The sequence below is a fragment of the Procambarus clarkii genome, chromosome 92 (assembly GCF_040958095.1).
Source record: "Procambarus clarkii isolate CNS0578487 chromosome 92, FALCON_Pclarkii_2.0, whole genome shotgun sequence".
Taxonomy (NCBI): Eukaryota; Metazoa; Arthropoda; class Malacostraca; order Decapoda; family Cambaridae; genus Procambarus; species Procambarus clarkii.
Window position 1 is genome coordinate 7998328 of NC_091241.1, and position 12487 is coordinate 8010814.

The window sequence follows — 12487 nt, forward strand, 5'->3', positions numbered from 1 at the left end:
TCAGAAAGAGGCACTTCATTACATTCATTGCTGTTTTTTTATGAGATGAGATTTATCTCTATTAGTATTAACTATCATCCATGTTTCATCTAGGTTGTTGTAAGTGGAGAAGACCATGAAATGACAAAGGAGATTAGGGAAGCATTCCAGCCTGAATTCCACCTCAAGCGTGTCCACCTTCACTACCTGGGACCTTGTGAACGCCATGGAGGGGCCAGTATAGGGGTTCCCAAGCCTCCTGTTCAGCCAGGTCAGTCCATTATTATTTTTTCTGGGGGGAGCCCCATCGGCTCCCCCAGAGCTATCCAGGCTGATATGGATATGTATAACTTTCTGGCATCAGTCAATGTGCATGGAGTTCTTGCCTATCTGAGACCACGGCCAGAATCTGGTGCCCCTCAGAGAGGCACGAGGAGCAATAGCCTATAGAAAACCCCCATGTGGTAGAGACCATTCTATGTCTGCCATTGACCGAGTCTGGCACCCAGAAAGGTAGGCATTCCAAAACATACCCTTATTCTGGTGAAAATATTGCTACCTAAAGCCAAATGAGTGGACAAAACTCCCCAAACGAAAAGTAGCAAATGAGCATGAAGTCATTAGGTTGTTGTGCTGCTGTCTGCACAGCCCCCCCTTCCCGGGAGGGGAAAGGGGCTGCACAATCGACTTGAGAATGGTCCAGGACGGACCAAAACGTTGTCGTCCCTTCACCTTCTAGTGTGTGGTCTGGTCAACGTACTTTAGCCACGTTACTGTGACTCATCGCCTGCACGGGGGAAGGGGAAGCCCCAGACCCTCGTGCCGGCAATCCAACTGGCAGTTCTTGGCTGATGTGATACTGGCAGGTCAGGTGCCTCTGGCTCCAGTTTTGAGTTCAGTTGGCTCTGCCAGATGTTTGGGCCTCCGGAAATAGATCTCTTCACATTGGCATGGTCGAGGAGTCTCCCGGTATACATGGCGCCCTTTCCTGACTGCGAGGCCATCAGGGTCGGCGCCTTCAGGCAGGACTGAGCGAGGTGGGATTACCTGTCCCTCTTTTCCCCGATTCAACTGTTGCTCCAGGTCCTGGCTCACTTGGAGACTTACCAGAGAAGAGTTGTCTTTCTGGCTCCTTGGTGGCCTGCCCAGCCTTGGTTTCAGGTGCTGCTTGCACGGTGTCCGAACCAGAGGGTCTTCCCACGGCTCTGTCTCTTTCAGCAGATCGGTCCTGCTCGGTACAAGGCTGGTTTGTTCTTCTCCTCGAGTCTTCACATCTGGAGATTCTGACAAGAGTATCACTTGTATGGGGTGCAGGTGGCTTCGTTGTTGGTCTCCCACCTGCGTGCTTCGTTTCTCGGCGGCAGTATGAAGTTTCCTGGCTGTCCTTCCCGTTTTTCCTATTCACCGTAGGTGTACTTATTCCGAAGTATTCCGAAGTACACTGTGGGTGTACTTCGATCCCTGATAGGGTTGTCTTGTTCTTCCTTTCGTGGTTGTTCCAGGACTGTCATCTATACCAAATACTGTTGCCTCGTATCGTGTGGTGCTGGCGGAGCTGCTCCAGCTTGCATTCGATATTGATGTTACTTCAACCTCGTTCCGCAAGCTGTATCATGCGTTGTTTCACCTCGGCCTGCTCGTGCGCCTCCTGAGCCGTCCTGGTCTTTAGACCGAGTGCTCTCTTTTCTCTCCTCTTCTTGGTTTGCAGTGGCCCCTTTGGTTCGGGATTGTTTTTCTAAGGCTCTTTTCCTGTTGGCATTGGACTCCGGGAGCTTCATGCTCTCCTCCGGCGCAGGGGTTTCTGCTCCTTTGGTCCTGGTTGTAGGTTTGTTCGGTTGCAGCCTTCTCCTGCTTTTCTGGCAAAGAATGAGAATGCTGCTTTCTGGGGGGGTCCTTGGGTTGTTGATGCTTGGTTGGTCAGGCTGGGGGTGCATCATGTGTTGTGTCCGGTTGTGGCTCTCCACTGTTATTTGCATGCCATGACTTCGGTGACCGGGGATGCGCTTTGGTTGACCCGGTTTCCCTCTTTTCCTGTTCTTGGGCTTGGGTCTCCAAGGTCGTCTGCAGGATTATTAAGTCAAGCCAGCCTGCGGTCTGTCCTTGTGCCCATGATGTTTTTAAGTTTGCTACTTTGTCTGCCATCTTTGGCAACATGTCTTGGGCTGACATTCGGGCACGGGGTTTTTGGAGGTCGAACAGGGTTCTGGCCACTCACTACCTTGTCAATGTCCCTGAACCTGGTAGGGCCTGCATTGCATTGGGTCGGTGGTTGCAGCCAGTTGTCTTAACTTCATGTTGAGGAGTGAGGACTGACCGCCTCCCTTGTAAGTCCCCGTTTTTCCTAGTCTTTGGGTAGTTAGTTTCAGGGAGCCGACTGGGCTTCCCCCCTAGAAAACCAGCGTTGAATGTAATGAAATGCCATTTTCTGGGTGAGTCCCGGAGGCTCCCCGGCATCCCTCCCTCCGGTTGGTGGTGTTTTTCGCGTGTTTTTGATATCCAGCCTAAGAACTGCCGGTTGGATTGCCGGCACAAGGGTCTGGGCTCCCCTTTCCCACTCCTGGGGAAGGAGAGTTGCTCAAACAGCGCGGCAACGTGATGACGTCATGTTCGTTTGCTACTTTTTGTTTGGCGAGTTTTCTCCACTCGTTCGGCCTCGGGTAGCAATATTTTCACCAGAATAGGGGTTTGTTTTGCAGTGCCTACCTTTCTGGGTGCCAGACCCGGTCAACCGGTCAATGGCAGACACAGAATGCTCCCAACCACATGGGGGTTTCTATAGGCCATTGCTCCTCGTGCCTCTCTGTGGGGGCCAGGTTCTGGCCATGGTCCCTGGTAGGCGAGAACTCCATGCACATTGACTGATGACAGAGAGCTATACATATCCTTATCAGCCTGGATAGCTCTGGTGAGCCTCCGGGACTCACCCAGAAAATGGTGTTTCATTACATTCAAAGCTGATTTTTATTATCGGTATGTTACCTAATAATTTGTTTCATAAATCTATAACCCTATTCAAAACCTAGTATTTAAAACTAGTCCTTCCAGAATTTTAACATCTCTAATGTATATCCATTGGTTAGAGTTCTATTTTGTATTGATATAGAGTGCATCCTCGCTCTAACAAATTTCTGGAGAGTCCAAACAAATTGTATTCAGTATAAATGGCTCGACAGCCACTGCCTGCCTGCCTGCCACTGCCTCCCTTACTCTCTTACTAGTTTGAGAAAATGTGATAATTTCACTTGTTTGGATTCAATAATGCTCAAATGTAAATAATTTTTATACTAAATTGTTTGCAACTGATCAAAATTAAGTTAGTTTTTTTATATATATATATACAGATACCTTGTGTTTTTCATGCCGAGTTGGTTTGAATATTCTCCAGTGCTGCCCATGGAACCATTATAACCTAACAGCAATATTTAGGTCACGGACCTGTCCTGTGGGCTCTGGAGGATCGTACCTTAGGAAATAATGACTTTTTTAGTTTAGTTTATTATGCACCCCGTGCCTATTTTGCAGTTAGTAGTGGAGAAGCTTAAAGGCACATAATTGGCTTAGGGCTGAACCCATAAATTCATTTAGGTAAGCAATTTGCAGTCTTGATAAGCTAGTTATAAAGTTTAATGTATATTGTTGTATCAACAATGGGTTCAAGACTAACAACAAGTACAGTCTCTAAGCTAAGCAAACTTACTTATGTGGTGAGCTAGTTTCATAATGGATATGTTTATCATGCACCCCTTCCTTACCACCACCACCACGATCATCTTCTTGAGGTTATCTTGAGATGATTTCTGGACTTAGCAACCCCGTGGCCTGGTTCTCAACCAGGCCTCCTTTTTGTTACACATTCCCCATGAAGCAGCCCGTAACAGCTGTCTAACTCCCAGGTACCTATTTACTGCTAGGTGAACAGGTGCATCAAGATGAAAGAATATGCCCATTTGTTTCTGCCTCCACCGGGGATTGAACCTGGAACCTTAGGACTTCGAATCCTGAGCACTGTCCGTTCAGCTGTCAGGCCCCTTTATTCATCACGATAAGGCCAGGCCCCCTATTCACCATCCAATAAATAGTGATGGAAATGTTACAATCACCGACATTTACTACATACAGTAGTTTGAAAACTGGGGATATTTGTCTTAAAATTTTCTCGTAGATCATTTTGAATGAAATATTTATGCATTTCTTGAATATTTGTTATATATAGCATTGTCTCTAAATTCACATCGTTTTACCCTCCATCACCATGTGATGGCGGGTGTGCATAGAGCTTTGCTGAGACAGTTTACTAAATCAGGTCAGGTCTACATCAGCAGGTAATTCAAATTCCCAGAGATGCTTATAGCAGTCCAAGCCTAGGAGTAGTAACATCTAGGAGTCTTCCTGATTTTACTGGATGATCCACAGGTGTGTGGCTCTTCTTGCACAATAGTATGATGATAGATGAAATTACTATTTTGTTGAAGTTTTTGGTATATTACTGTACTAACACTCCTTATAGGCAATCCAAGGTTATCATCAACTACTTAATTGAAGGCAGATTTTTTTGGCTAATTCATCAGCTCTCTCACACATTTGGAGGGCAACATGAGATTGAATCTACATGAAATGAACCCTGTTACCATCATTAATAATTTTGAGATGCTCAGAAGGGTGTTTTTTTTACATCCAATGAAAGAATTATTATATATACGTATACCTTATCTTGAGGTTATCGTGAGATGATTTCGGGGCTTAGCATTCCCGTGGCCAATGGTGAGTACAATAGGTGAGTACAAATAGGTGAGTACACCCTGGGAAGCAGCCCGTAACAGCTGTCCAACTCCCAGGTACCTATTTACTGCTAGGTAACAGGAGCATCAGAGTGAAAGAAACATTTTCCCCATTTATCTCTGCCTCCACTGCGGATCGAACCCGGAACCTCAGGACTACGAATCTGAAATGCTGTCCACCCAGCAGGTCAGGGGCGCCTGACCTGCTGTCAGAGTTGCCTGACCTGGGTGGAGCAGGTCTAACCAGACCTGCATATATACAGGATGTCCAAAAAGTCTGGCCTCATAGGCAAAGTATAAAAGAAAACCATTAGGATATTTTGTTTAACTGATAATTCATAAATTATATTATCAGTTACAATGCATGTTCATAATTACATCCATTAATTTTCATACATTTTTGAACACGTTCAGTGCAAGATTTTTGAACATTTCCAAGCATGGAAATTTGGCCTATAGGGCCAGACTTTTGGAACATCCTGTATATACTGAATATATATAGCGTAGTGAGACTTTTTTTTTAATTTACTACTTTGTTCTTTTTGTTATAGAAGAGACAGAAGAGACTGTAGGAAAGGGTACGAAGTATGTCAACGAGCCACCAATCATACGCAACCAAATAGACTTCCTTAATGCCACCCAGGGATCCCTGTTCCGCTTCCAGGTTCCAATTGTATGTAACTCTAATCTTTTTTTATTTTGGTGTATTTGCCCCTTTGGTTCTATATTATTTAATTTCTATAATACTATACAAGTTGTTTATATGAATAATTTAACTTTAAGAGCATTTTGCTGTAATTTCTCCTTTGTTTATAATTTTATAAGAAAAATGCATTAATACAGTAATTAATTTTTCGTTTCTGTGACATCATGGGGTAAATCCCCTTTTCTCAGACTTCCATATGGCCAAACTGAGTAATTTTTAAATTTTGTCACTACAAAAGTACACACGTACTCTTTAGTACACATACTAAAGAGTAAAGATAATTGAAGTAACAATTAATAATAAAAATGTTTTCTTGCTTTTGTTGCTATTTGTTTTACAGCAATTATTTGAAGATTTACTTTTGAGAGTATTTATTGTAAAACATACATCTTCCAGGATACATGCTATGATCTTGAAGATGGAGACTCACGTCGTTTGACAATGCGCTTACTGACATCGAATCTGTCTCCACCTCCCCTTGACTCCTGGCTTCAGTTTGACGCTGCCAACCAAGAATTTTTTGGTATCCCTTTAGCTGGTGACACTGGCAAAACAGAGTACATTCTGGTAAGGTTTTGCACTGTAGCACTTTTCTTGTGGATACATGATGCCTTGTTGGAATATTGCTGCCATTTATATGTAATTTTTGGTCAATAACATTAGGGATTTTGATGATTACTCACATTGACAGTGTTATTGTGGATGTCAAGTTCATAATTACCTGTGGTTTGCCCATATCTCAACTTTGGTGATTCATGTGAATTTGAGACCTGACAAAAAGCTCCTCACCAATACTATAAGAGGTATTTACAGCAAAAATTAAGGAATGAGTATTGTGGCCTATTAATTTTCCTATACCTTGGTCATTACATATTGTTCAGCATTTTGGAAATATTACAAAGGAATATTTCAGCCATGAAAAATTTTGGTTAGGTGGGTGTTGTGAATCATTAGGTAGGCATTAGGATTGGTTACAGTCATTAGATAGGCATTAGGATTGGTTACAGTCATTAGGTAGGCATTGTTTGGTAGATTGATTGATTAAGATTAAGCCGCCCAAGAGATAGCACGGGCATGAATAGCCCGTATGTTTGGTAGATATTGTAGTTGGTTATGAATCATTGGGAAGCTTCTATGACTGGGTTATTACTCGTGGTAGATACAAATAGAAAATATAAGGATTTTTTAGGTAGTTGTGGTAGTTAATTTAATTGGCAGATTATTTAAAAGTTCTGGGTAATTTCAAAAGTGTTGATGACATCTTGGAATTCAAAATGAATGATGGTCCAACCTTTTCTTTCTCATATTTAATTAACTTTTTGGTATTTCTTTATCTTTGGTTGTGCCATTTTGATATTCATAAATGTCACAAATACTAGACGTGTGGAAATTTTTACCCAACATTCTACATATAGCTGTTCTTTGAAGGTAAAAAAACAAGTATTAACGTATGTTCAGTATACTGTATTAATAAACACATACTACAAGTGAACAGAAGATAGAGAGCATTAAGGTAGTATTTGTACTTAATAGGTGATACATTAGTACTGCATGAGCTCAGTTATCAGAAGCCCCATGAACTGATTATTTAGGTTATCCAGCCAAAATCGTGTACGGATAATTTTCTGACAAACTTTGCCGTATCTGGACAGAAAGTAGGATAACCAGAGATTAGACTACATAAATTTTCAAGAACTTAATTACATAAAAAAAAAAGACTGATTTAAGAATATAATGTGTGTGTGTCCCCAGATATGAGCACCATATTTTTGAATATAGCAATGTTCCACATATATAACAATAAAGTCATCAAATTACAAACTATTGAATAATATTACTGGAAAAACTAGATATAAAACCATTCAAAGACATTGAGCTTTTGTAAATATGTATTTGTGGCAATCCCCGCCACACTCAGCTGCCGGGTGCTTTGGTACATTTCTTTGGTACAATTTATGCTCGGGTACATTTCTCTGATCCCATTGTTTTTTTACATTGACTCGTCAATCTCTGTCTGGCCTCGTGCAAAAAACTCCATAAATTCATTAATTTTCTGGAATACAGGTATTGTGTTTATAATTCATTAATTTTCTGGAATACAGGTATTGTGTTTATTCTTCCATGTTTTATTTTACCATTACACACTTATTTCTCTGTACAAGCATTGGATGACTCCCTAACTAGTGCATGTCCAACCACTTGGGCTGGACGGTACATGCAGGTCGGCATTCAATCCCCGATCGTCCAAGTGGTTGGGCACCATTCCTTTACCCCGTCCCATCCCAAATCCTTATCCTGACCCCTTCCAAGTGCTATATAGTCGTAATGGCTTGATGCTTTCTCCTGATAGTTCCCTTCCCATCTGCCAATCCCGACAGTCACAGCTGTCAAACCAATGGAAGTTCTTTCATGAAAATAGTGTGAGAAATGTAGTTCCCTCTGGATAGTTGAAGGTGTTATGAGGTGTTCTGTATTATACCATTGCCATTATTTTTAATCCCTTGTGTTCTGCCTTCTATTCCACTCTAATGAGAGATAATTATATCAACAGGAGTGTGTAGACGATGGTGGAGAGAAAGTCAATGATGCTCTGTTTGTCAATGTTTTACCAAGACTATCCAGGAAGCTGCCCCCAGTTGAATTTTCCATGAAGATCGACACAAACTATCAGCAGTTTATGAGTGATGCTCATCAGAAAGCTCGCTTGATTAAGCGAATAAGAGAAGTGTTTGGTGATAGTGATGCAGGGCATATCATTGTTGACAGCTTCCGTAAAGGCTCTGTGATTCTGACGTGGCACAATGGATCACTGCCAACAGATCCATGCCCTAATGAAGATATTAAAAATCTAAGGAAAATAATGGTTGATGATAATGGCCAATTATTACAGGAGTTTATTGATGCCTTCTCTCCAGAGTTCAAGGTGACAGGAGGGTCTGTAAAGCCTACAGGTATCTGCCTGGGTGAAGATACTCCGACTCACATTGAAGAAGATATTCACCACCCTCCAGTTGAAGAGGGTATTCAAGGAGAGGAAAATGACTATCTTCTTAACTTCATCATCCCAGCTGTTATCATTGCTGCTATGTTACTTCTTGCCGCTATTATTGCGTGTTGCCTGTATCGTCGACGGCGCTATGGGAAAATGACAATGGCAGATGATCGTACTTTTGTCAGCAAAGGTATACCAATCATTTTTGCAGAAGAGCTGGATGACCGACCTGATCCAGCCAAGAGTCCAGTTATAATGAAGGATGAGAAACCACCACTGCCTCCTCCAGAATACCAGCGAGGGACATCTCCAGCTGCCTCTTCAACCCCTCCCACCTCTGATCGTCGCCGTCCACAGTCTGGTGATGTAGGAGACGACACACCTTCCTACCAGCCTCCCCCACCTTTCACTGCCACAAATGGGGCCTCACGCCACCCCCGCCCCAACATGCCGCCCACGTACAGGAAGCCACCAACATATGTGCCTCCCTAAAACTAGTCTTAGTTATGTCAAATTATCCCTGGTGGGTGTGAGAAGTACGTAAAGTAAATGAATTGGTTTTAATAATGGTGCCTATATAGTGGCTCACTGGTTCAGTTAGTGAGATGTGTTTCTTCAGAGGAACAGGTGAGGGGAGATGTAGGGAAACATCTTAGTACTGAGTATCTAGTAAATATAATAAATGTTTTCAAATTTTATTAAGCCTCTGAAGGGAAAATGTATTAAAGTAACATGATTTATAGATACAGTACTAAAATTATAAAATGAAAATTAATTATAGAACAAAACTTCCCTATAATTCCTTCTCTTCGAACTGTTCCTATAATACTGTATAATAAATTTGAAGTTGGAATAATTTTGATAAAACCAGTAGTTTAAAAATATATTTAAAATTAGTACTTTTAAATATTAATTTGATGTTTGCTATTTCAAAGTTCAACAAAACCTTTAGTCTCAAATGTGGGAGGTTACATTTTACTTGGCACAAATGTTTTTTTGTGTATGGGAACTGTCTTGGACAGGAAGTTTGTGTCACATGGTATGATCACCCAGAGTTGTACCGGATATGGTTGCATCACATGGTATCATCATCTGGCATTGTCACATGGTATTGCCTGGAGCTGTATGTCAGAAGGAATCCTGGCCTTGTGTATCACATAGTATCTGTTTCTGATATTGTGTTATACTGGTACTTGTTTGAGATATTAATACAGTGCGTGATGTGTCAGATTGTTGTGCACCAGATGATTCTTACATATGTCAGATGAGTTTTACTTTTGTGTCAAGTAATTCTTATTAGCGAGGTTGTATCATATGGCTGTTGCACATGTCAGATGATTCTTACCTGTGGTGTTGCATGTCAAGAGTATTTTTACCTATTATGTTGTCATTATACATACATTTGGAGTTTTATATCAAATGGTATTTAGATGTGGTGTCCTGCATCAGAATATATGTACTCCAGGTGTTTTCTCTCAAAGCCAAATATTTTTAATGGAACTACTACCATCATCAGATTTAAAACAAACCTCATTATTTTGACTGCTATATGTCCCTTTTATTTGTATTTAATTTTTATTTTGTACGAATTTGAGGTGGTGAGTCAAATGTTAATTTTCTTGATCTCTCAAGGCAATGGCCATATTGATTGCCTGTCTTGCTTATAAATAGTATTTATGTATGACTGCCAGGCGCCAATACCTTGATTACCCAGGGCCAAATTAAACATATATCATATATTTTTGTAAAATCAGTGCTGTGTATAGCACCGATACTACAAAATAAAACATGCGTGAAAATACAGAAGTTTAACAGTTAATCACTGATGCATCATTGGACTATGGCTAATTGGCTTGTTGACAACCTCAGCGTGTATCTGTTTAGCTCTTCAGATACTGTAACCAAAACTAATGTTTGTAACTTTTGTAATACCGTTTTCACTAATGAATAACTGTATGATGTTGCTTCATATTAGGTACGCTGTATACTTAGGTTATGTGTTAACACATGTACATAACTACACACAATTTTTGTTGGACGAGTGAACTGGTGGGAGAAAATTGTGACGATCTTCTATCTTTTCTATCACCAGCCACACCTACTTTTGTGAGAGCTTGCCCATAACTTCCGAGACATTGATTTTTCTTTGCGAGAAACTAGAATCGTGTTGAAACATTCATAGCTTTACTTGGTTATAGGAAATGTATGATCTTTTTTTTTTGTTCATATCAGCCAGCCATAGCACTACTAGCTTCTTCGTGAGATCTCATCTCTCGCCAAATGTCCTATTGTTTACCAGTGCCCATCTAACTGCCAGAAATAGGCTTGTAGGTATGAATGACTTGTTGAACTTGTCAGTGCATTAGTTGAATGCAATATGATACTGGTTACATGTACTGCTTTAATGATATACTAGACTGATGATAAGTGAATGGTTAACATTTTCCTAATGCTGAATATGATGAAAACCTCCTTGTACATTTTTAGGTAATTTACAACATAGTGAGTTTTATATTTCTTACTGTGTTTAATTAGAAGTTCTTGACTGCTTTATATCCAAGATGTGTATGTTTATAGGCAAGGTCATTTGAGACATTTTCTAGTAATATTAGGAAGATACTATGAGATCCTGTGTGAAATGTGGCTAGTTTCTTTTGAGAGGTCAAATGATAAATCTTTAGTTGATGCAAATTTCCTATTTTTTTTTTTTTTATGGACAATTATGATGTTCATAAAAAGATTTGACTAACCCAGGTCACCTAGTTGAAATAAAAGCAAGTGATATTCATCCTTATACTAGATACCTCATTCTAGAGGAAGATGCATTTGGTGGTATCTCAGGGTTTCTGGCATAAGGCCAATATTGATCTTTTATTTCTGGTTCTGGTGCAGCTCACTGTCCACCTTGAGGTGGGAGCAGCTCCGAATAGCTCTCGGTGAACTCCTTTAATTGCACCTCTATTTATACATTTTTACTAACAAATATAATTATATTAATTATAAATTCTGTGTAAAGAGAGAAAAAGCTAAAATGTAGGAATTAATTTGCATATTTTACATCCCTTGTAAAGGTTACATTTAATGCTTTTTTATGATGTTAGTATTCCACGTAGTTTTCTATGCTTATTCGTGTGTTTGTGTACGTTGTCAGTGACCCTGTGTTTGCACTTTATACAAAAAAGTTAAATTCCTGCCAAATGGAAGCAAAATTTTTTGTCCAGTTTTATTATTTACGTATAAACTTGGAACAAAAACTATTTTACTATTTATACCATATATGTATGTTAGGTTTGATATTAAAGTTTTCTTTTGGGTTTTATGTTGGTTATGCATTAAACATTCTTTTGGTTAGAACAGATGAATGGTAAATGTTAGGATGGGTGATATACCCAGCCAGACAGGTGAAAACCATGGGTGCTGGCCTCGCGGCACATCACTTTAACGAATGGCCAAAGTACGACTGTCCTGTATAATTAAGTTATTTAGAGCAGCAGAAATATTTAAGTCATTATGCAGGTTTATGTTTTTCTTTGCCTTGTAATTTGTAGTAAATTAATTTAATGTCACCAGCAGGGTAAAACCAGTCATAACATGCCAGGTGACAAATATCAAATCTTGCACAAACTGTTACAATTGTGTGACTGGAAGTGAAATAAATGGAGATTTTTAAATGGTTGTTTATTTCACCTCCACAAGATAAGTTTAGTGTTATTTGTTAGCGTATTGAAGTTCAAATCAACACTGTACCTGTAATAGGTCCAGGACAATTGATAAGCAAGCAGAGTTATTACATCAATCCAGTTTTAATACAGTATAGAACTTGCAAGAAGTCCCATGGGAATCAGTCCTAAGTGACAAGACTCCCACAAAGGGAGCCAGGCCAACTGACTGACCAAGCATACAAAATCTGCTGAAAGTGTGTGCTTTTGTGAAGGGTCAGAAAGAGGGCTCAGACTACAAAAGAAAGAAATAAAGGAAATGCTTAAGCGGTAACCTGTCCTCGGGATGCCATAGTATTGGTAACATAATGTT

The 12487-nt window shown here is 40.3% G+C and overlaps 1 protein-coding gene across 1 annotated transcript in view; it reads left to right on the top strand.

Moving 5' to 3' along the window:
* Positions 1-12126, top strand: part of LOC123775101 (dystroglycan 1) — a 61725-nt gene extending 49599 nt beyond the window's left edge. The window contains exons 11-14 of the mRNA XM_069319263.1: positions 94-250; positions 5309-5430; positions 5860-6030; positions 8015-12126. Of these exons, the coding sequence (XP_069175364.1) occupies positions 94-250; positions 5309-5430; positions 5860-6030; positions 8015-8947 (1383 nt within the window). The 3' untranslated portion in view covers positions 8948-12126. The remainder of the gene's footprint in view (positions 1-93; positions 251-5308; positions 5431-5859; positions 6031-8014) is intronic.
* The last annotated feature ends 361 nt before the right edge of the window (positions 12127-12487 follow it).